The sequence below is a fragment of the Tauraco erythrolophus genome, chromosome Z, assembly GCF_009769465.1.
Source record: "Tauraco erythrolophus isolate bTauEry1 chromosome Z, bTauEry1.pri, whole genome shotgun sequence".
Classification (NCBI taxonomy): Eukaryota; Metazoa; Chordata; class Aves; order Musophagiformes; family Musophagidae; genus Tauraco; species Tauraco erythrolophus.
The window spans coordinates 14,267,211-14,293,495 of record NC_141496.1 but is presented as its reverse complement, the minus strand read 5'-3'; the positions used below and the strand labels follow the sequence as shown (position 1 = coordinate 14,293,495).

The 26,285-nt window shown below is 40.1% G+C and overlaps 1 protein-coding gene across 2 annotated transcripts in view; it reads right to left on the bottom strand.

Moving 5' to 3' along the window:
• The window catches only part of RAI14 (retinoic acid induced 14), an 80,295-nt gene that overhangs the window by 20,825 nt on the left and 33,185 nt on the right, over window positions 1–26,285 (bottom strand). For both annotated transcript variants that reach the window (XM_086628689.1, XM_086628690.1), the window contains exon 2: window positions 14,321–14,445. In XM_086628689.1, the coding sequence (XP_086484815.1) occupies window positions 14,321–14,445 (125 nt within the window). The remainder of the gene's footprint in view (window positions 1–14,320; window positions 14,446–26,285) is intronic.

Below are 26,285 nucleotides of genomic sequence, written 5' to 3'. Positions count from 1 at the left end.
GACTGTGTAGGATGGTGCCAAATGCAACATGAATACCCAAGTGCAAAAGAAGTTTTATTTAGGTAAAATCAGACTGCAACGAAACTATCAGAGAGAAGAAAAACTTAACCCCTTTCAGGCTACACACCCATGAACGGATCAGTCCCACCAATGCAAACAATTCCCATGGCAGTTCTCAACAAGCCATCACACACACAGATGCTTCGTTTCATGCAGCCAAAAATATTTTCAAGTAAGAAAGGCATGATTAATTATCTTGGTTCTCTCCAACTGACGGGATGAAAGAAATACCACCTGTAAGCAGTAAAGGTGGTGTGAAAGATGAAAGAACATGTATGAAGGATGTAAAAACCTATTGAGAGCAAAAATATAGAAGCTATCTGGAGAGCCCCATGAAAAGAGAGGATGATAAAAGTTTAACACTCAGTCATTTATACAGTGACCTAAGACAAACAGCACTGGGCTGCTACAGTTCTCTCTCAATTGCTTGCTCTGTGTCCCCTCCCTATGTCCTTGTACTGCCACCATCTTTCACGTAACCCTGTAGTGAGATGTTTTTTCTTAAAAATCTAAAAACAATTGGGAGGGGAATGGGGGATATGGCTAGTTAGCTGCTGGTTTAGTAAACTGAACTGGCTTGGCAGGAAATCAGCCCTGCTCAAAGAGAGAGAAGAGAATGACTCCAGACTAGGATGAACCTATTATATTTAAATCAGAGCATTTACAAAGCACTGGGCAAAAACTTCCCCTTGAGGAGTAATTCTAACTGATTTTAAAGTTAATAGCCTCTGCTTTTTCTTCCTTTTTTTTTTTTTTTTAGAAAAAAAGAAGCTTTAGTAGTAGATACTGAGAGCTCCTGTGTAGTAAGGGAGGTTCTTGAAATAAAAGAAGCCTGTAGACATTCATGTCAGTAAAGAATAATTCTTTATAAGCCACACAAACTTTCCTAAAATATTTGCCTCAAAATCTGCAGGTTTCCAAACATTAGAGTTCTCACCATCTGGAAGCCTTAAGCAGTGGTGCATTTTACTTGCTTCTTTCACGAATAAACTTCCCTTGATATGAAAGCAAACAACTTTTCCTCCCACTTCCTGGTTGTGCAATGACTTAGGCAAACAAAAACAAACATGTAAGGCTTGCTTTGGAGCAAGGGCCACACTGAGGGCTAGATTCTCATTCAGCCTAAAATCCCATTGCAACATAGTTCATTTTCCCTTCTCAATAGATAAGCCTGTTGCTACCACTTAGAGCCACATCTTGATACCACAGTCTGAACTGATTTGAGATAGATTTCTTTTACTGCTGTAAAACATTTCTATTCTTCCTGAGAGCTGGGATGGTCTTTTATTATTGTCTCCAGACCTTTCAGTACAGCAGAGGAGCTAGCAGCTACCCTTCCCAGCACATTTCTCATTGAATCCAGAAATGAAGCAAGTCAGCATTTGAGACCCACCTCTGCAGCAGCTGAGACAGATCAGTTGGTTGACACTGCGTTTTCCTACTGGGAATGTACAGGTCTCATAACTACTCAGACCTTAACAAGATAAAGTAAAAAAATTACATTCTTCAGGATGAACAGGAAGCCCAGTTGGAGTAAACAGGCCTTGAGAGTAAGAGGGAACACAGCAAAATTTCATCAGGTTCGGGGTCAACTGGGGAACAGCTGCAAGGCTACCACCTCAACGTCCTTTCACGTATAACTTTTCCTGACCAGAAGTGTTACCCAGATAACATTTTCAAATGCACTGATAGAGAGGTGCTTTTTATGAATGCTTAGTGACTGATCAGAATGGACAGCTAGGTACGACATCCCTAAACTAGTTGCAAACAGCGTATTTCTTACAGACAGGAGATGTCAACTGGTAAAGCACTTACAACTGCCCTAAACAAGCCTATCCCTCATCTAGGGCAAGGAACCTTTTCCACATTTTGGTTATAAAATCAAGCTAGCAAGGGAATGGAAACTTCTTCAATCAGTGCCTAACAGGGCACAAGAGTTCAGATACAGATGGCCTTTGCTAAAAGGCTGAAAATGAGTGTTTCCAGAAATTATTTAAATGTCAGACAGTCAAACAGAAAAAGGCTTTAATTTTTACTTAGCTCACATAAAGCATTTCTTTACAAATCATTTCACCACAGGTAGAACAAAAGAATTAATCCATATTTAGAGGTTAGACTTGTGAAAACGGAGCTAATTGAGCTTGCAAAGGTGGTATTAGCAATAAGACATAGGTCTGCCATATCCAGGTTCTCTGCTTAACCATTTGCACAGCTACATCCTGCAAAACTGAGCACAATCCTCTTACTGAACGTTATTTTGACAGCTGGCTTAAAACAACTGGGTGGTCCATATAACTAGGGAAAATGCCACAAAAGTACAGCAGAACATGCTAAAATAAGAAAAAAATAAATATGAAGTCTTAAATTAAGACAGTAACCTTCTAACGAGGAAATTTTCATCTATGAGAAGAAAAAAAAAACGGCAGAAAAATTACATCCAAATTACATTCAATCAAAGGGCTTCATCTCTGTTGGGCAAGGTCATGCTCCAGAGTTTTTTTCAGGGCAGAATTAGCATCCTCTGCAACACAGATTTTTGCCAGGGCCTGAATGTAGCCTGACAAATTATTTACCAAAATCCAAAGCAATTAAAGAAAATGGATGAATCATGGATGCTAAGTGAATACTGTATTTGCTATTTTCTATTATGACAAACATGGAACAAATTCAAACTTATATGCAAGTGTATAATACTATTGTTCTCTGCCATTTTAATCTGAGTGCTCTGAAAATATTTTAAGTGCAAGAATGTTTGAAATACACTATGAACTCACATACACTTATTGTCAAGGTTTATTTTGAGTAAAAACATCCCTCCCCAAAGCAGATCATTCTTCTTCATTTTCTAATGTACGTCAACTCTTTGTTGACTTTCAAGAAGTCTGACTTGTCTGCCAATGGTTTGATGATTTACAGTTTCCTGACTGACCAATACCTTCACACAAACAAACGAGATTGATAAAATAAAGATACAGAGCTGCTTGGAGTCTTTCTAATGCTAACTAAAAAAAAAAAAACAAACAAAACCAAAAAAAAAACCAAAAAACAAATAGGAATGGAAGATACTTAAGCTTCGCTGCTACCAGATGAGACAGGCAAGCGATTTGTCAGCTATCTCAGTCAGGAAAAGACCCGCTGATAACCTGGCCAATTTCCTGCACTGGCTTGAACTTTTACACGTTTTAGAGGCAGCACCTAGCTTACAGCGTCTACAGCGATTTTCATAGACAATATTATCCCTCAAAGCCTCAATTCCCACTTCACTAACAACAGGAAAAATAAATATATTAGATGATATCTAGAGCTTTTGACTGTTTTCCATCAGAGGCTGAGTGGCAGAAGTGTTAGGGCTTGCCAGAGACCTGACCTGGAGGAGAAAGGGCGGTGCGTACCACTAGAGCAGAACATTCTGTGCATGAAGGAAGTGTCTCCAGTCACTTAGGAAGTCCAGTGCGGTGTCCTCTTGCATGCAGTGTGATGGCCAGAATTAAAGAAGGACACAGTTTACTTTTCTGTGAATGGTTTGGAATTTTATCATTATAAAAGCAATAATGAAAGTAAATCTTTTAAACAAAACAGTTTTTTGACACATCCAGAATCTAATTAATAAATTAATCCAGAAAAATAATCACCTTCAGATTTAAAGACTGGGAAAGGCCCAGAATGGTCCTGAAACTGGAGACATTTTCTGCCTTCCTCTGCCAACCCATCTAGGGCTCTCAACGAAGGAGTAACTGCCTGTTCCAGCAAGGATTATGCTTCTATGACCTGCACCTGCCTGATTCTGCTTCCTCAGTACACTAGCACATATAGGCAGGAAGGTACCTGTGTGGCTGGTGAGCCGATAGAGGAAACAAAACCAGATGAAAACCAAAGCTGCCTTCCACTGTTCCAGCACAGAGTGACAGGTGAGTGCACTCTGTCAGTGCAAAGGAAGGAATAAATCCAAAACCTAACCTTAAATCAATCACGAACATTTTCCCACGAAAGCCACTCAATCTTTATCTTTTCCTGACTGCGTTATCAAGCAATAGTCATTTATTTGATAAGATAAAAGATAAGATATTTGTCTTAGAAACCGCCAGTCATTTAATTATGGAGGAAATATGGCTAAAGTTCAGTATTGGCAAGCCTATCTATAACAACCATCTCAAAGCATGTTACTAATTCTTGACTTGAGAATAAAAGAAGTCTTGCCTCTTCATTAGCTGAGTTCTTCCTCATCTTCATCACCTGACATGAAAACAGCAGTGGCAGCCTCCAGCAGAAGGACCAGATTAATTTATCCCCATGCCACTGCTGCTCTCATGCACTCTAGCTGCACTGTCCTTCTGCTTCCAAGTGCATCAGTGAACTGATTTCTCTGGGCATTTTTTTCCCTAAACCAGAATAAAGATCTAGGAACACAAGTTCCTTACATCGGCAATCCTACAGTGGAAGGGCACAGCGGAACCAGTTTCATGGTGAAAACCAAATCAGAATTGAGAACGACAGACTACTCCGGGAGATCACCAGATAAATCCTCATGAAGATGGGTTTCTGTTACTACAGTCATTTCTATATTACAAGGTCAGAGACAGACAGAGCACCAGTGGATACCACGACAAAACCATCCAGATGTTTGGCAAAACAAACTACCCTTAAAGGGAAAATCAGACATCTACAGGTACCACTATCAATACTTAGTAGTTCTTTAGATTTTTTGAGGGTTCTTTTTTGAACAAATAATAGCTATAGCTTCACACTACACCCATTTAATCTCCTCCTAAGAGTAAACGCAATAAATGTGGCTTTTCATTAAATGCTGGCTGTCCCTGTTATGATCCTGTCGCACACATGCACGCAGCCACAAGAGTGCAAAAATTAGCTGAGGAACAGGTACGGGAAACACATTTTGTTTTCAAGCCAGAGCTGGCACCAATACAACCTGAGAAAATGAAGTATTCTGAGTTTTAAGACATTCAACCAAACAGTTGCTACTAACATGTTCTGGAGTGCAGGCAGGTTAAGATTTTAAAAAGTTAACATAGGCACGTATGGATTTACTATAAGCTGTGGGAGATTTTTCCCTCTTTCCCCTTAGCACCAGCCACTGCAAAGTGAAGTGATGCACACAGCCTGTGTTTTCCTGTCTTCTACTCAAACACGAGATGGCATTTGCCCTTCCCTAAAACACAAAACTCTCTGGCAAAAATCCCACATGCCACTTCGGTGTTTGTGTATATTCTGGAACAGCTATCAAAAAAAAACCCCAAAACCAAACGCAGTTTTCATATAAAGTTTCCAGCTTTGCCTCATAGCATAAAAAGTCTTGTTTCAATCACACACACCTCGAGGTACAGGACATTAATAAAAGGCAAGCCTGCTAAACGGCTGTTTTCTTAATAGGAATGAAGCAATTGCATCATGCAACACAGGAGCTGGCAAGCTACAGACTCCTGATTTTAGCCTTCAAACTCAGCAAAAATATCCACCCAGCTGCTCTTCAGAGAGATTTCTGGGATCCCCAGAAGCTTTATATTTCTCATTCTCAGGTTGTGTTCCAGCAGTTCCATTTTCATACACAGTTTTCTTTGGCAAATTCTATTACCACATTACCACAAACTCCCACTTCAAGTCTGAAACATATAGACTTTTCTTCCTTGTACCATTAATTGTAAACATAAGTGCTCACAATTTAGATTTATCATATGAAGTTTCCTGCAGAGTGTCTATTTTTGAAGTCCCTTAGTAGCTAACATCAGCAAACTGCAACAGAGATTCTGCCAAGGGCGAGCTTCAGGGCACTCCTAGGTACTGACAGAATGTCTCAAGTTTGGAAACACTACTTTTGGTTTTGGTGTTATAGGGTAGGAAAACAGACAAAGTACAACAAACAATGAAGTCTGAAAAAGTTTAAAGAGCCTAGAAATGAGAGCAGTGTCGCCGGTGCCTCTAAAGCCAAGTTCAGAGGGCTGGAGGAAGTCAGTGAAGTAGGCAAGATTCCTTCTGATAGTTTCTTTAAAAACATATCCCATAACTAAAGCCCAAAGGGGCGCACAGTTAGCTTCTCAATATGTATGTCTTCTGGCAAAACATCTTTTTAGCACAGGGTGAAATCCCTGAGGATGCCATGGATGTGCCCAGATCAGCCTCCTCCTTGAGCTGGGTAAAACCAGCTAGCCATCTGCTGCGCTTTCTTGCAAGGCCAATATAGTGTTAAAAGTTAAAAGTAAGCCCAACACTGAGAGTAACGACTACCATCTCCCTTGACCTTCATCCTCCAACACAACTCACTTGGTATTGCTGTCTATGGGCCAGCAAATGCTAATAACCATCTTAGTACATGAAAAGTCATGAAATTAGAGCAAGGAAATCCCAAACCATGTTAGCATAACAAGAGGCCACAAAAAGGCTGGAAAGGCTGAGAACACTGAGTAAAATGTAATCTAAAGAAAATATTTTTGTTGCATGAAAATCCAGCAAGGCTTAAGAACTGCCTATAGTGCTCCAAGAACCTAAGAGCATGGATATCCTTATGCGACACGATGGACGTTGACAAGGGATAGCTCAGGGTTATGTGCTGCGCTTGAAGTTTCTGTGCCTTTTACACTTAAAATACTTCAGACCTCTTCAGATTTGAAGCAATAGAACTATTTAAATTTTTTTTTGAAAATTATTTTTTTAAGATGACCTCTTAACATATGTTTTTATAAACTCTTTAAATGATTATGACAATATATAGTTATTCTGAAATGCAAAATAAAAATACTACTAAAGCTTTTAAGATTCCACATTTCTGATGAGGTCTAGGGACTGGAACGTAGACACGTTCAGGAAAAGGCAATTTCAAAGCTTTCCTATATTTTCCAGTTAGTACTTTCCTAAACCAGAATGCACCTGTAAAGCAGGCAGCAGAAAATGGCAAGCAATACATAAGCCTAATAAATAAGCAGCCACCAGCATAGTCTATTGCCTGAAACCTCATTTTGAAGCTAAAAAACATGAAATGAATCCAACATTTGCACATTGCTCTCTTTTGGATGTTTGTTCCCTTTCCTTTCCCAGATCAGAGCACATTTTTAAGACAGTAGCAACCCATTAGTGTATTTAAAATCTACACATGCAGCTCATTTGGTTGCCTAAGTCTTTGAAAAACATGTAGAATCATAGAATCATAGAATGGTTAGGGCTGGAAGGGACCTTCAAAGGTCATCTAGTCCAACCCCCCTGCAAGGAACAGGGATATCTCCAACTAGATCAGGTTGCTCAGGGCCTCGTCCAACCTGGCCTTGAACATCTCCAGGGATGGAGCATCCACCACCTCTCTGGGCAACCTGTTCCAGTGTTCTACAACTCTCATGGTAAAAAATTTTTTCCTAATATCCAATCTGAATCTACCTCCCTCTATTTTAAAACCATTACCCCTTGTCCTATCACAACAGGCCCTCCTGAATAGCCTCTCCCCATCTTTCCTGTAGGCCTCCTTGAGGTACTGGAAGACCGCTATAAGGTCACCCCGGAGCCTCCTCTTCTCCAGGCTGAACAGCCCCAACTCTTTCAGCCTGTCCTCATAGGAAAGGTGCTCCAGCCCTCTTATCATCTTTGTGGCCCTCCTCTGGACCCTCTCCAACTGGTCCATGTCCTTCTTATGTTGGGGGCTCCAGAACTGGACGCAATACTCCAGGTGAGGTCTCACGAGGGCAGAGTAGAGGGGGAGAATCACCTCCCTCGACCTGCTGGCCACGCTCCTCTTGATGCAGCCCAGGACGCGGTTGGCCTTCTGGGCCGCAAGAGCACATTGCCAGCTCATATTGAGCTTCTCGTCCACCAGTACTCCCAAGTCCTTCTCCTCAGGGCTGCTCTCGATCCATTCTCCGCCCAGTCTGTATTTGTGCCTGGGATTGCCACGACCCAGATGTAGGACCTTGCATTTGGCCTGGTTGAACTTCATGAGGTTGGTACGGGCCCACCTCTCCAGCCTGTCGAGGTCCCTCTGGATGGCATCTCTCCCTTCCAGCGTGTAGAACAACTGCAGCCCATCATGTAGATATAAATCTGAAAAACAACTGCAGCCTTAGCCCTGTCCCAACCAGCCTTAGAAAGGCTGGTTCTGTCCCGACTCATAAGAGGCACACTTGCCTTGTGCTTCCCTGCCAGCTCAGGTAAGATGAGCGCAAGGAGCAGCCACAGCGTTCCTCACATGGAAGTGGGGTGCTGGATTCTGCCTCCACATGAGTCAAGCTGCAGCTGTTTCAAGCCAGGCATACAAAAACTTAGAACCATCTAGGCTATGCTCTCATCCAAGCAACTGACAAACTTCTTGAAATCTGGCCAGGTCTGGTAAAATCTGGGTATTTGGCAACTCTGAGAACTGAGCTGCTTTATGGGGAATTCCAGCAGCTGCCTGGTGGTGCATTTCATCCAATTGAAGGAGGTTTGGCCCATCTCACCCGTGAGCAGGAGAGGAACGGGCTGCTCACAGACTATTCAAACACATGTACAGGGGCCCTTCAGAAGAAGACGTGCTTTCTTCCGAGATGACAGTCCTACTAAGAGACAACAAAATGCAACAGTTTATTAAGAATAGCCATCTTATCAGCCTGTGTGAAAAAGCAATTATAAAACAGAAGACACAAGCTGATTCCTAGAAAAAATACAGACTGATTGTTTCCCCTTCGAACTCTAGCTATCATCTGCAGGAAGTCCTGTGCATGTAAGATGCAAAATGCATGGCATGTTTCTCAATGCTCAAAGAACTTTATATGAAATAGGGAGCTTGCTCTTTAAATAAATGGAATTTGTTTGTTTTACAATATAGAACATCACTAAAGAGAGAAAGTAAAAAGCTTCAGGTTTCCAGAAGTGAAGTTTAAGATCTTTGTAATGGAAATCAAACTAAAGAGTATTAATTTCTGTCTTTTCAGAAACACTTCTTTTTGACTCTTCACCTTTTTTTTTAATAACATGAAGGTATAGAAATACTACAATGTCTTACACAAAATTACTTCAAATATTTATATAGCAGAACTTGAATGCTGTTGATTTCAAGTCTTGTCAAAAATATAGATAAGAACTAAAAATTGGATCATGGTGTGTCTCCATGTCTAAGTGAGGGGTCACGTATCCAAAACCATTAGGAACAGTCTACATAGAGTTTCAGCCAAGAGCCAGGAACAAACCATGGACATGAATTCCACTCCATAGATCTCATTTAAAAGCCTACATGATTGTCAATACAGTAACGTGTGTATGAAATGTGGATTTTTTTCATGTATTGCCAAATTATAAAATCAAAGTTAAGTATTCCTCCTCCATTATAGAGATACAAGCATTTCCTCTCACTATACATTAACAACTGGCTCATACTGAACATAATAGAAAGTTAATTAGTTCAATTTACTTTCCTGGCAGAGGATGGCTACACCCAACTATGCCCAGATGTTTCATTAACATTTCTCAGTGTTAGTCTAAAGAAGGCAAATTTTCAAGAAACTTAATATCAACATCTTAATGGAATTATATTCATAACAATGCTTCAGGAGAGAGGGGAAACAAAAAGGAACAATCAGGATTTGAAATCGAAAAGAACTTCAGGAAAGTTTTGCAGAGATAAAAGCTTTTACAACTAAATTTCCCAAGAAACAATCTTTACAATAAATTTTGGAATAAGCACAAGACTTCAGCCATGTGTTGGCTAGAGATAAGACACAGGTGGAGATCACTGTGGTCTTCCTTATTTTGCCCCTCCTCTGAAACCTAGACATTGTTGTGACCATTTGGACACATAAATTAAATAATGTGATAAAAGAAAAACAAAATATTTTTTTCTGTCAGGAATCATATCAGGTCACTGGAACACCAGTGAACTCCATTCCTGGAGAGGTGACAATCCTCAGGCACTAGACCTTTCTTGCAGCTCCTATGCCGGTACAATTTTCAAAAGACAGTACGCTAGTATGCTTTTCTGCTGAAGTGTTTCTGCTTAACCATTTTAAGAGATGACACAGAGTCTGTACAAAAGAAACGCCTTCTAGAGCATGGTGTTAGACTTAGGACACCCAACATGTGCACAAGAAAATAACGTAGAGACTGCCTGAATTTCAAAGGTCTCCTAGAGGATTTACAGCAATTTGGAACCAAGAAAGGGAGAATGATATAATTCATCTTCCATTTCATAGGTATTGAGCGCAGCTGGTTTCCCCAATTTTGAACATCAAAACCATTGTCTATGGTCTTGATATGTCTATGATGACTGTAGGAAGTCTGTATTCTTCCAATAGCTTCTTTTAAGATAAATATTCTTATGTACAAAGACTCTCTCTTAAAAGGTAATTAAAACCTGATTTACTTTTTGAACAGTCATGTCCTTCATGCCACTCACCAATTGCTTTATACTGTAAGATTAAAAGAAAGAAAATTAATACTACGTACCTGATAAATATAAAGGATTTGGGGCTGGAACATGCTCAAAAATGTATTTCCAGTTCAGCCTCCAAGGCATGAACATTCTGGTTCAAATGAAAATATATCATTTCTACTAACAGCTATTGACAATAGTTTTGTGAGAAAGTTCTTTAAAAGTGCATTTGTAGTAGCTTCTAAAGCTTTTTTGAACTATTGTCAGACTCATTCTATTAAACAACAGCTGATTCAATTGCAGTTAAAAAAATTTACAGGGACCTATTGTTTCATTTGATAGCCATAAGCATTTAATTCTGGTTCAGTACCTTGCAGAAACATGCAAACATGGCAGTGATGGACTGGCACACAGACAAAATAACTTTAGGACAAGGAAGTGCTGCCATTTATACATCATGAATCCTTTCCAAAATTCTCTCCCTCCCTTCAATAATAGCAGCAGCTTCTTTAAATAACAGGCCATTTAAACACTTAATCTTGTGGAAAGTGCAGTACATGAATGAATCCTATCCCCTCCTAAAAAGGCCCTCTTTGAAAAACTTTTTTTGTTAGTTTAAGTGGGATTTAAATGATCAGATTTCAAACTGGAAAGCACTGTTTTGTTGTTTAAGGAAGCTGGACAAAATAACCAACTGTCTGGCAGAAAAAGACTACAATGGCAGAGTCAGATTTCCAGATAGGTTCTATTACAAGTGTGCTTGGCAATAGTCTGTGCTGTGTAAGTGGGAGCAACAATAGGGCTGTGTTAATTTATGCCAAAGGTGGATTTGCTCCATGGCCTTAAAATTGATTTATTGTTTGTCGAAAGGACTGAGTCAGAGGCAGGTTGCTGGTGTGGGAAGTCAAGCAAGTCTGAAAAAACCCTAATTTCATTATTTCGACAATATTTTCTAAGTATTTTTTTAAAGAGGTGCTGCTGAAGAGTTAAACCTCCTAGGAAAATCTGTAAGTATTACCTCCAAGAAATTTACTAGTACCTAGATCTCATTAATTTAAGCATCTCTATTTTACTGCATGTGAGCAAGCCACAAAGAAAGGGATGTATAGGACAGAGGCAAAACAGGACACAAGTGAAATTTAAGTGGTTGTATCCAAAACTGAGTCAGAGCTGGAGCACATCATAGTAGGACTCAGTGGAGCGATGAGGACAGGACAAATGCAGGAAATCCTGGGTTCTGGTATCTGTTCCTCTCAATTCAAGCATTTTTTATTAAGAAGCCATTTGATTATGAAACAAAAACTTAGAAGTACCCCTCTAAGCATGAAAAATTTGAGTTCTCTCCACCTTCTGTTTAAAATAACGTACTATATTACTACGCTTCAAATAAAGATCTGGGCAGTATTGAGAATTTTGTTTGAAGGGTTATTAATAAAAAGATTGAAAAAGAAAATACTTTAAAAGAAACACGTCACACCTTAAGAGGACAGTGACAGGCCTAACAAACCTGTACTGCAGCATGTAATTGTTTCTCCTTTTTTGCTTTCGAGCACATTTCAAAGTCTTTAATCACATTACACAAGTTGTTACATAATTGAATCCATCATGTTCTTCTAGTTAGTCACCTTCAGCCTAATTATGTAAACAATTACATCAATATATACTCACAGGGATCAATAGACTGTTCATCCAAAGAGCTCCCTTCAAGCAGGACACTGCAGAACACGTTCTAAAATGTAACCAGTGAAATCTGAGCACAGTGGTGACCAGTGGTCCCAAAAAGACCTCTCCAGATTGCTCTTTCCCAGCATAAGAACCTCCCATGTTCCAGATGAGGTGTCTGACAAACTGGTATCATGCTTCTGCAGCACACTAACAGAGCTCAGTGCTGGGCTGCAGCAGGGTCTATGCCTCTAAGCAGAGCTTCTGAGATAGGGCAAAACAGCTCTGTCAGGCACCCAGAACCGCTGTGCAGGAATGAAGCCCTGGCAAACACTGCAAACATAGAAGAAACAAGCCTACTTATACAGAAATGATGGCTGTACTTCATTTTATGCACACTAAAAAAAAGACTCTTAAGTGGGAAAAATAAAAAGAAGGCACTGTCCGTAATTAATAAGCCACACTGGAGGACATTTCTAGGTCACAATACTCTTTCGTAGCTGAGTCTCTGCAGATCAGTGTCAATTGTTTCTACACCTGTCAGTCTCTATCTTTCAAAACCGAGACAGAAATAACCTGAGCAGGTCTGCTAAGTTTCCCAAAGCATTGGAAACAGGGTAAGAGCTGACATACTGTATTTCTGTATCACAGCAATACTACTTTTCTTTGTTCTCTCTCGAGTTTTCGTTTAAACCACTACACAGAAATGACTAAAAAGTAAACGATAATTAAATAAGCATATGAAACAAGCAGAAGCAGAGATCATCATAGCATTAATTCCCATTTGTTCCAAGCAATTCTAAAAAGAAAGACTTCTACCTGCATTATTAGTAACAGCATCATTAATATAAATACATGGTCATCATTGTAGTTGCAAATAAAGAAGAAAAAAGGGAAATTTTTTACTGTATCCCTGTAAAGCTGAAAATTGTTGCATCAGATCCCTAGAGGTACAACAGTCTAATTTCCTAAGAGTTATGAGGCTTGTGTGTACTCATTGATAATTCCAGTCTTGGTTGGTTCCCTATAAAAAAAATCGTAGTATCAAGGTATATATGAAACTTGCAAACTAAGTGTTACACTGGATACAGTGCAGCTTAAGAATTTAGCCTTGAAATTATGTTGACTGTAAAAACATGAGATGCTATACATAGCTGTAATTCAGAAGATTCAGTGGAAGTCACGCTTTGACTATGTTCAAAAGAAAAACACATGTATGCAACTTTTTAAAATTAAAAACATATTAAAGCATGGAGAAAGCCCACTTGAAGCAGTTAGAGGATTTGGACTTCTGGAGTAAGAAGTTGCAGGTCATTACGAGTCACTGCCATTGTTCAGTTTCCTCAAATGCAGAACAGGAATAGAGCAGATGTAGGAAACTGAAACAGACCAAGCAAGAAGCAAAGCGTGACTCCATCATAAATGTAACCCAGAGGTAATTTGTTAGAACTTATTATTTGGTATGAACTGCCTCATGCTGCCTCTCCCAAGACAAGAAACTTGTTTTCCTTTTTCCTCATCTATCCAGAATTTTATGAATGCTTTGGTTCTGTCACAAGCTGCCTATTTCTCATTTATCCATTTAATCATCTTTCTATGCCATACGAAAGAAAGTTGAAGGACAGCAATCTTTTGACTGTAATTTTCTTACTGGAATCTTATCTTCCACAATTCAGAATGTTCACAGGAACAAGAGGAAGACTAGAAGAAGAAAACGCTATATATAAAATATATTGAGACTGCAAAAGGAATCTTGTTCATACAAAACTTTCATTGCCAAACTTCAATCAAAACAAGGAACAGTTGCACGAATCATTAGCATCTGCAAGATTTTAAAACTCAATCACCATAGTTTCAGTTCAGACTAACCCATTAGAAAGAAAATTTATCTTCATTTCTATGTCATTAAACTAATGTCAATGGGAAAAAATAGCCCCAACGATTAATGCCTTTTGGTGTGTGCAATCTGCAGTATGCCATCAAATTCCCCACTCCCAAAATACCCTGTCCTAAAATGGCCTCAATCCAGCTTCAAGTTACTTCAACGAGTTTGTGATTCTGAAATGGCATTTTAAATATAGAATTACAAGTGCAGACTACCAGATAGGAGCTTTCCAGAACGTATTGTGACTCAGATGAAAAAGAAAGCTTCATTTTCAGGATGGTCTCTGGTTCTAAATTCATCTAAGTGGCATACACATCCAAGGCTGTTTTTTCCCCCTCATGTGTGCTAAAGTCACAAGTTTAAGTTGGACTTACGCAGTTTTGCCCTCACTATCTTGTTTGGTGGCACTGGCTCCCTTTTTACCCAGCAATGAAGCCACTTTCTCAGGATCGCCATTCTCCACTGCCTGCAGCAGCCGATCATCGTTCTTATTCCAGGTCTGGAGTAAAAGAAAAAGAAGAGAGAAATATTAGTACCAGCACTGTGCACAGGCTCTCCTGAATCATCCTGCCCACATTTATCATCATTGAAAGCTGAAACAAAAGCCCAACCCAAAGACACATCACAGCGAAAGCTGCATAAAAATAATTTGTGAGCTGTGCAGCACAGGTTCCCAAGGACTCAACGGCTCAAGCCAGGGCCTAAGTGATCACTGGAGATCACCTCTAACATAGAAACTCTGTAGAAGAGTAGTGCAGGAAAAAACTCCATTTGTTCTTACTATATTTTAAAAAGTTCTCCATTTTTCTAGTCCTAGTTTCTATTTGGGAGCTGGATGGGCCCCACTGGGCCTTCATCACAGATATCATATGGAGAAGCGATGAGGTGCCTCAGCTGATTCACAGCCCACCCTAACAGCACAGGCCAGCCACAACTTTCCATATTTAAGGCTTTTCCCAGCTCACACTTTGTAGAGAGTAACAAGTTAAGAGACTGCCCTTTGCAGACTGTAACTAGCTTTACTGAGCTTTTATCTCCCATGTTTGTCTTTAAAAAAAAAAAAAAAAAATCAACCACTCAGACAGCTAGCACATCTCTAGTACTGCTGAAAGAAAAGACGACCACCCTACTCTTAAATGTTTCCAAACTTAATCCACTAAGTCTTTTTACTCGTTCTCATCAGCTGGATCAGTGAAAGGACACTACTTCCTAATGTGATGATTCCCTCACCCCTTCTGAACACTCAGGACACAGCCTATTTCCTCTACCAGACCTCCAAGCTGGATCTAGCAAGACGCTAAGAACACAGAGGACAGTTAACCTTCTGTATTTCATGTAATCACAGCAAAACAAGCTCTGGAACAGGAGTGAAACTTGCATCCAGGCCTTCTCGGCTGGACTGACAACAGGGTTCAGTTTTCAGGAGGTGCAATCTGGTGCAATGGAAAGCTGCATTTGGATTGGTGTTAGCACCCTGCTGTACTCAGAAGAGTTATCTTCAACAGAATATGACTTTCCCTCTGACATCAGTCAGCTCATCTCTACCATGACTGCCTGTTCATTAGCACTCGATTTCTACACAACTGTCACAATGACTAAATTCATATTAATACACTCCTTGAGAAATACTCAACTTAAAAAAACACTTTGTCCCGATTCTTAATACACGACTTTTTTGCTCCTTGCTGAACAAAAAATTTGACGTTTCTCTGTCAGGACTGGTGAGGAAAAGTGTACAAGGTGCACAGTGACACCAACTAACTTTACAGGTTGTACACACCTTGAAAACCAGAACAGGAGGAAAGCGCTCCAGGTTACTAGTTATTTAAAAAACAAGCAAAAAAAAAACATTGAGGAGAGTGCAGCCTGAGCAGGAGACCAGACAGGAGCTGAAAGAACGCCACGTGGAACCAAGAGTAGGAAGGGCTGCTCTGTCAAAGGAAGCGGCATGCAGAAGACAAGGAGCAGCTGCAGTCTGTTACGGGAGTGGTGTGACTGGTGCGCAAACACACATCACGAAGGTTATATTCTGTATCCTTGCAGCACTGGAATAAGCCTCTGCCGACTCTAGAGCATTAATTACAGCAGCAAAAAGAAATGGTCTCCCCTAGCAATATTTAGACTCCATGACAATGAGCGGCCAGCCAAGCAGCGGGCTCTACCTAAAATGAAATTTGTAGCACATTCTTCATTTGGGGAATTCCATGCTTTTCAAGGGAGTCTATTATTAAAATTAGATGTTAGCAAAAATGTACTTTACTTGCAAATAAAATCCTTTAAAGTTAACAGTGTTTGTCTGACAGCATATTATGCCTTTTGTTTTGGATTTTGTCCTGTTTCTGTGGTTTTTATTCTTCAGTCATATAAGATATTTAAATATAGGATATTTGATGAATCACCCTTACAGTCATCTTGGTGATTTGTGGGTAAAGCATTGGTAGCATAAAAGTCCCACACTTTTTGTTTGTTTGTTTGTTTTAAATCTTGGAAAAGAAAGGAGGAGATGGCAGGTAACATGATAATCTACACACATCCCCCACACACCTACACATCTAACCTGATACTAACCTGTACTTGAAAAAAGAAATACAACACCTAATTTAAGATTTTCTCATGACCTGAAATAACTAGTTTACTCTGAAACATGAAACAGAATAAGCTACAGGAAAATTTTAAGGTTAAAGGCTGCTGAAAATTCTTGGCAGAACAACTTTCAGAAGGGCATTCAGCTTTTTAGTACAAAAATGGCCAAGTCTTTGAGAAGCAGTTTCATGAATATTCTTCAATATTCAGCTATTAAATTGAAATGTTATTGACATAATCAAACATCCAGTATTCTGGTATAAGCAAGCAGGCACACTAATGCCAATCCCCAAATTTAAAAAAGAACCAACATCAGGAGTCGATTTCCCCCTGGAGAAGCTGCTGTGATAACTATATCCCTGTGCACAATTACAGTGTCATTATCATCCCAGATCCAAGAGAAACTAACACAGCTGGGTCCCAAATTACCCCTCAGTATTTATCTAGTGTGCAACCTGCACCTAGGAGATTTACAGATAATTGTATGGGAAAGTCTGGAGTGCTCTGAAACTGATTCTGATGTTGCAGAATGATGCCATGTCCATACTAACAGTAAAACATTTTATGACATATGGTATTAGTCTCGTACAAGAATGGAGACTTAAGTCATCTTTACTGTAGTTCTCAACCATACCCCTTTTGGTAACAAAAAATACACACTCACACATAAACACAATTAAAGGAAGATTTAACAATGCCTCATTTAAAAAACTGCTTTCTACTTACCTGTACCACTAAATAGATTCCCTCGTGTTTAAGACCATAATGGAACCAAACTTATACAAACCCTTAAGTAACACAGTCTCTCACAGGGACCCTGAAAACACTCAGTTCTATCAGATTCATCTCAGTGTCAAGGAAAGGCTATCAGTGCACATTTCCTTATTTTTCACACAAAGCTGGTAATTCTTTTTCCTGCTGAGAGGAAAATGATGAAAACTGGAGGCTAGGATAGGAAGATCTGTATTTTACAGCCATTTTACACTCCTGTTTTCAGTTCTGCATTTAATTAGTGTCTCTTCTTCTAAGCACCGTGACTCAGGAGTTGTTAGAGACTGCCACATACCTAATCCGCTTACACTAGTTCTTCCAACTGCATGTTTTCAGATTTTCTTACTGACGCTACAACATCTTTAACATTACTGTGCCAGAAATTTTGTTTTGATGTTTTGAAGTTTCCCTTCATCGCTGTGCAGCAGTTATGCTCATTTATAAACTAAAATAGCTGTGTTCTACGTAAGATGCTTAAAAGCCATCATGTTGAATTGCACACATAAAAGTTATGCGTCTTTTCATTAAAGCAATAAAGATTCCAATCTAGGGCATCAACAAACATGTCATTATTGTAGATGAAATGTCAATTTTATATTCCAGCTCTCTCAAAATTATACACATTTAACTATAATGCAAGTTACATAAATTTATGTATACATCTCATTTTATTTTCAAAACTAAATTAGGGATAAATCTGTCCACACAGAAGAAACAACTATGCAGGCATCAACTGTTGCTCAAGCATTCCTCTGACAGGATTGAGTGGGTGTTCTCTTCCCCACTGTGTTCAACAGCAGCATTGTACAATGCATTCCAAAAGTTAATTGTACAGCTAATGCAATAAATGGAATGCAATGCACTCTCAAGACATACGTATTCTGGCAGAGAATTGTAGCCCTACTACCCATTCTCTTCAGGAAAGAAAAAAAAATATTATACAGGGAAAGAGAATACATATGACACCCAGAAAGACACTGTATCCAGGACTTGGCAGGTAGGAGGCATTTAAATCAACAGGGCTCTCAGTGCCACATGTAATCAAAAATTGCACAGTCACTCCTGCGCAGCGCAGATCTGAAAATACAGATCTCTGAATGGCATCAGTGACTGTTGGATTACATAAAATTTCTGAATCTCTGGTAATATTAGCCTGTTTTTAATCCCATGAGTCACACTTGTCAAGTATCCACCAAAGACCTGGCAGGTATCTTCTGCTGGGATGATGCAAAACATGGGTGCTCCCAGCTATGGTTAATATTGTTCAGTATAAAAGCTATCTCGAATTGCCATTTATCGTGCAGCACCAGCATTTGTTTCTCCTGGAAAACAAGCACATGAGATGCCCTCTTCTGCCAAGAGTACTGAAGGACTGAGGTGGCCAGCATAACTGGAGACCTTAACTTCATAAACCCACTGCATCAATCTTCCTCCACCACAACCCCACAAACCATCTCATTACACTTATCCGGGCTGCCAAAACATATCTGTAAGGCCTCTTCTTCAGCTGCCTCAGTGCCACATCCTGCCTCCTCTATCACAAGGCTCCTCAGCACTCTCCCCTTGCTTTTATCTACACCCACCAACTCAACTTTCACATTTCATCCAAGCAGCACAGCATCATCCACCAGAAACCGCTTGAGAAATTTCAGTCCCATTACCACCATTCTTTCAGGTAGTATAAATGCATGTTTCTTTTTATGTCAGAGATGCCTAGACACGTATCATTCTGACCAAAACCAGGTAGGGCACATCAAACTGAAGGTTAACACACAGTAGCAGTAGCTCTTCAGGAAAATCTCTTTAGTAAAGCATCAGAACAACAAAAACATCAGACTTGAGCAGCTAGGCAGGTACTCTTCATCAGGAATAAGCTAAGGGTTTTGGTTTTTTGCTTGTTTTGTGTTAAGAATGCTGCAGATATGCAAATTACCTAACTGAGTGTACAGTGTGACACATGATGCTATACAAGTAGTATGCAAATAAAAAAATGTGAGCAGCTCACTGCAAAGGTAAACACACACATATGTAATTAATTTGGAAGAATCCGATCCTGGAAAAGACTGCACATGCGGAGCTTCTTTATCTCTCCCTCCTCCCCACCTTTCTGTAGGCCACATGCCAAACAGGTACCAATAGCCTTCCTTCAAACAATATAACATTCTGCAAAACAATGGTTTGTGAACACATGCAAAACTCAGATGATGAAACATACACTTCAGCTTCATATAACAGAACCAGTACTCCACTCAGTTCTTCTTCAGGTTTGGGGTGATTTCTTTTTTTGGGGGGTTGGGGGGGGTAAGGATGGGGGCTTGCAGGGGGAGGGTGGGTTTGGTGTTTGTTTGTTTTTTAAATTGTGTATTGTTCGTTTTAGGCAGCAATAATAAGCATTACGCATGAAGAGATAACGTAAAACTGATCAAAGCTCAGGAAGTGCAAGTTTAGGGATAAAATAAGAAATTTTCAGTCATGACTAAAAATAGTCAATCTTTTCCTATTGACAGTAGTATAATTATGCAGGGATCATCCCTAATAAACCCTAACTGCAACAATTGCTTGCCATGCTGAGGCAAGGAAACTAAATACAACACAGTGACAGTTGAAAGGATGATAAGCCAAAATCCAAACATTAGGTGGCTTAGCAGAGCTGGGTTGAAATTTCTGACTGAAACTTTACATGCCTCTCAAACATGCTCTTTAGTCTTAAAATTTCATTTTTCAGACAGGAAACTGCGCTGTACAGCCTCAGTCAGAAGCATCTCTCTGGTAACAGTTAATTATTTTCCATATTTAAACATTTAGGAACCTGAGAAAGAAGCTGGCAGGAAATAGCTAGCCATGCTGTAGGATGGAAGGCCACTCCTGCACAGAGCACTGTCTGGTCAAGGTTAATGGAGTGAGGCAGAGGGGCAGGAGAGAACTGATTGACTTGATTTACACCGTAAGGTTATGATTGTTGTTTAAAAAGGGCATGATGCTCAAACCAAGTGCACAGCGCTCACACCACCTTCAATGATCACCATTACGATGGGCTGAACTCTCAAAACTACAGTTCCACCCGCCACAGGCACGCACTCCGGCAGCAGTTACTGACAGCAATCGTACTGGAAGTTGCCAACCGTGTGTCTCCCCTAAGCTTCCGCTACACACAGGTTATTTCCTTTGAAGATCCGGAGATAATTCTATGGTTGCAAGACACTAATAAAGTAGTTACCATACCCTGGGGGCTGAAACTGCCCAGTGAAAATCCTTCATCATTGGGATCACACATAGCGTGTTGACAAGTTGACAGATTGTTTTGAGTCCAAAGAGACATCTTTATACCAAAGCCTATTTTCTGTAGTTAAAGCTTGCACTACCCATTTTACATAGTTTTCTCTGTCACAAAGTGTACATTTTCCTTTCCAGAAGAGGAGCTCAAGAATTAAAAATATGTTTTAAAAAGGTACCCATGTTTTTTTCATCACCATCTCATCAGGATTTTAAGCCTCAGTTGCCTTTGAGATTACCAGTAAATGTCATGCAAGAAATAACAACACATTACAAGAGGTGATAGTTATACTTAGCACTTGTACACTGTGTTTGCCTTGCGCAAAAGACCTGGGCAAACATTAACTGGACAACAACTTTGTTTCTTTATCTTTGGCATGAAGCCTACAGGAGATGATTTAAGTGACCTTGCATTGTTGCAAACTACTGGAGACAGAGTTATGTTATCTCCACTGAAATCAGAACTGCAGGGAAGCTGAGTAGCAAACTGAAATTCCTGATAATTTCAAACTCAGCAACTCACTGTCTGAAAAGGAAAGGAATACTTGAAGACTGGCGTCACAAACAATTGTATGGCAAAGACACCGAACACTGCTGCATCACAAGGTCATCCACGAAAATCCACATGTGCTGGACTTCCCAAGAGAGTTTTAAAAACAAGAACAATCCTATTGTAGGGAGTGCATTCACTAGACAAAGCATCTCTCAAAGTTAAAACCATAGAGGATGGCTCTTCCCCAAAGAATGGCCTATCTGTAAACATTATAACCCAGGAGCTAGTGGTACGCGGCTAAGTAGCCTGCGCCTCTCCTCGCCCTCTGCTCCCAATTTAGGGACTGCATTTGCTAGTAGCAGACTTGTGTGGTGCAAGTGGAAATCTCCCTAGCAGAGGGGCAGGATGTTGTCAAGCTTACCTGCAACAGCTTTTCCAAGTCTGTGACAGCAGCTCCCAGGACATTCAGAGCTTAACAGGTGCCAGAAGCTCCTGCCTCCCAGGCCCTATTTCAATTGCTATGGCTCCAGTTCTTTCCTGTACCTTTCAAAGTCTGCCCACGGTGCATAGGTAGCACCAGAGGCATTGCAAGCTGACCTCTCCTGTACTGCACTCCAGGAGGCAGCACCCTGAAGGCCACGCCAGAAGACGCTATGTTCATTAGCTTTACCACAAGTAAGGTCTTGACCTCTAATTAAGTTGTCAAAAAAGTAAAGCTTGACAATGGCTTTGAAAGTAATTCATAGTGATATTATCTAAACGTCAGTAATTGCTACAACAGAAATAGTCTTTTCCAGATTCACTTGGTCACCCATATTCCCTGTTTTAGGTGACTGACGGCTAATAATGTTATATTTACATAAGAAGACAAAACATTTGCAGCTCACAAAGCTTACACATGCATTTCTTTACAAGTGGAAACAGCAGGAGCAATGCAAGTAACCTGTGAGCATTTTACAACCAGAAGTGTTAATCCTTTGCCGTCCTCTTGCTTCTTGAACTACTGTGCCTAGTTGGGGTAACTGTCCACGCAAAGTGCATAAGGTCTGTTTGACATCGGAAACTATGTTTGTGTCAGACCATGAATTCCATTTGAACCAGAGAGAAGGAGATAAAAAGTACCATGGGGAAGGCAGGAAGCAGTAGGAGTAAATGAACAAGGAATGGTAACAAAAGACTAACGGTAGATTGTCAGTAAACTTTGATAATTACCCATTCATTGGGTAGCTTCTGTAGATAAAGAAGTGATTATTATCCAAGCAAACCATTTTTTCATGCTGAACCCCCGAATAATGCAACTGAACAGCAAGTCACTCAGCAGGGCACTTCTGTCAGCCAGTGAGGCTGCCCAGAAACTTTCCTGGCAAAAGGGGACTACAAGCTGTGAAATGAAAGGGTCTTTCACCAGCAGAGAAGGGGAAAGATGACCTGACTGAAACGGTCATCTGAGACCGGGAGTTTGTGGGGGGTAAAAAAAGGTCCAGAAAAACAGTTAGTGTGGTCTTTGCTTAAATAATGACTGGAATTTGCAGCAGGCTGTAGCCATGCTCCAAGAACACTCAAGAGGGAAATCAAAACGGGAAGAAATACATTTAAGAGTTTGCCAAAATATTTGTGTTTCTTGTTAGTAAGTTTTGTTTTGGTGGGGGCTTTTCAGCGGTGGGTGTTGTTTTTTGGTTTAGTTTGCTTTTTTGTTGTTTTGTTTGTCGGGTTTTTGTTTTGGTTTGGTTTTTTTTTTTTTTTTTTTTTTACAAAACCCGAATTCGCTTTCACAGTTTCAGTCGGGCTTTAAATGCACAGTAGCCACAAGGTCAGCATAGGGAACCTGCACAATTAATAAAGCGAGATAAGTGGCCTCTTCGTAATTCGACGGTAAGATTTCATATCTGTAAGAGTAAGAAAGTGAAGAGGCTGAGCCCACAAGTCTGCAAAAGAGGCCAAGAGAGCCAGACACAGTCCACCCAGAGCAAGGAATACAGTTGGCCCACATCTAGTGAGCTCAGAGGCACGTGGTGGAGTTCTGCATGGGTTGGGAGGCACACAGCTCACGCATGCTGCTCGTTTCACTTCCTAGTAAAGGCCATGATGTATTTTTCCTTCAAGATACTACTTTTAAGCCTTTTAACAAGATAAAAAGAAAGAATCTTTGCATTTGAGAAACAGTGAGATTTCCTGTTAACATCACATCTAGGTACATCAGGGCTTATACTTTCTTTTGAGCAACTACTGATGTTTTCAAGTAACCAATTCCATTTCAGTGGAGATAAAGGAAAAGTGATGAGCAAAAAGCTCACAACATACGAGGCAGTACAACAAAACAAGAAAAACTATGTATAAATCGTTAGTAACACAGTCGGAGCATTGGCAATAAGACCAGCTACTGCCCATTGTTTACCACCTCACACATCACGACTACAGCAACTGGAGATTTACCTTTACTTTCAGATAGCAAAGGATGTAGCAGTAACTACACCACACACAACCGATCATTCTCAATAACACTGAAGTAAAGACAAGAATTAATTGTGTATATTTGTATAAATGAAACAATGTTTAACTTAACACAAGAAAAAAAAAAACAAGGGACTTTTTAAAAATAAAAAAAAAGCCAAATCGATCCTGTTTGAAGTGACCACCTCCCACTGTTCTGCTTTTTCTCATAGTTCTAAAGATCTGAGCTACAATGAACTCAGATGACTTGAAATTACTCAGTAAATGTTACTAAAACTAAAATACACCTAATGGACTGCCGTCTACTGCTGGACACATGGCAGCTGTTTCTTTCAAAGAAATTCACAGGGTTTCAAAATACAGACTGAAAAAAAAAAACAACCCACACTTCTCAAATGGTTATCCAAGGACCACCAAGAATCCTCAGGTTTTCCTTACACTTAAAAATAGAAACTGAGATCAGCATGAGATGCATGGAAAAGACTGCTTTCTAACAAAGTTTTAAGACTGAAGAGCTACTGAATCAACAGATTTCAGCTATGTATCAAGGTCAAATTGCAATTCACGTAAGGTCTTTCAAGTTTTCAGAATTTCTGCTTCACAACTGCTTCATGGTCAGTTAAGAAATCACGAGACAAAGTGAAATTGGCTGGACAATCTAATCTCACCTTTTATCTGGTAAATATATTTCAGTGGTATGCAGGTTATAATATACAGGGACAGTGCCAACTATGCAAGCCAAGTTTGTTTATTCAGCTATTGTGTTGACTATCTCGCATTCCTCCATACTGTGTTAGACACAATGGTCTGTGAGGATCAGAGTGTGCCTAACGACCAGGGCATACATGTGAACTCTCTGGTTAGTGACAGTGACCTAACAGCCTGCTGGCTTTCAACATTCAGTGCCATACACATACCACTTCCTTAGTGGATTGTTTCTAAATTTAGCACCACCTATTTCTTTGCATTAGTATCTGAGCTGACTACATCTACCCAGACTTTTAGTAACACCCTCTAGTTTCTGTTGAGTAGTACATTTGGTCAGAAAACACAGGTACTTGATGGATATTCCTGCTTCCAGATGGGCAAATGGACATCCATACTGGTGGAACCCACTAAACTGCAACATCACCTCATTTACAAGCACTGGCACTTTGTAGACCCATGGCTCCATCTTTCCTCCTGTCTACTGCTAAACTTCTCTGAGCATTGTTTATCAAAACGTTGCCTATCTTGCCACTTCTGCATAGTAAGCTGGTTTTCATTAAGTTTAATGCTGCTGCCCTTTTTTCCTCCCCACTATTCTGCAAAGGGGAACAGACACACAAAGGCTAATTAGGAAGTTTGCAGACGAGAAAAAAAATTCAACACCAAAGCAGAACTGCACACAGTCCAGAATTACATTAACTTATCAGTGTTACTACTGCTGTAAGACGTATTCAGAAGGTACCAGCCACCACAGCACCTTATTTTTGTATTACAAATGTCAACATGATATCATGGCTCACAATGTTTGTTTATTGTTTGTTTTTCTTCTCCCACACTAGCAAGATTAAAGTAGATTACTTGACAAAGCTCCACCATCTTAATATTCTCTACATGAGCCAGAAAACACCTTAAATGGTTGTTTTTGAAACCACATCAAATTTTTTCTTTTTTTTTATACCTACTAGAATGTCATTGTAGGAAGCAACACAATTCCAAAATTCATAACTAATATGTATTGAAATCTCGAAACTATTCAAGTAGAAAACCAGTCTATTTATAGTTGAATTTGTCATTCTTGTAAAGGACATATCCACTGTACTGGGTTATAGCCTTCTATTCTGAAATCCATGACAAAGCCAAACAAAACACAGTGCATACATAGAGACAAATCCCTATTCCAAGAAATTATTTTGTTTGGAGTCTTCAAGGGCTCAACTCAATCTCCAAAAGTACTTCACGACTACAAAAGAAGGCAAAACAGTTTCACTATCTGTCTGACCTTCATGAGGCCACTGATAGATGTTTGTGCCATGGACCGACTTCTAGATCTAATATTTGTCAGTTTCCAAAACCAAGTAATAATGCATGTACTTCCATGGGTACAAGGAAGGATAATCCAAGAGTCATAGGGAAAGTTATACCTAAGACATAGACACGTTCCCAGTTGGACTTAAGAAATTGCGAAACTAAGAAATTGTTTGCATGAAAATAAAATCCACTTCAGCAGCCAGAGAAGAGCATGTGAGATTTCACACCATCACGTCTTCCCACATTGTTTATCCTCCACATCACAAGCGCTGAGAATCAGACAAGTCTCTTATGCGTCAGATTCTCTGCATGCAGAACATCAACTGCCCACACGTGGCAGGCCATGACTAAAAGGAGAGAAAGAACAAGCAGGCACTCACACTGGTTCCTTCCCTTGGGAAGGCCTCATCTGCACAAGGAGCTCTGTTTCTCCACAGGGATGAATAATAACATGCACAGCCCTTACACAGATTTTCTGTTCAGCAGGCAGGGATAGCCCCACCTTTCATCTGATCAGGGCCACAGCTGGCACACCATCCTCCAGGCAGCCTGTGGAAACTCAGTTTTGGAGGCAGCCTGTGGAAACTCAGTTTCAGATGCCCCAAGCCAGCGCTGGGGTTTAACTCTTGCCTGTTTGAACAGCAATTGAGCTATCTGCTCCCTGCCGCAGTCAGCCCAGCCCAGTATTAATGGACCAGTCTACGCATAAATAACCCTCCCATTCTCATCTGAATGTCCTCGTCCACGTGTGA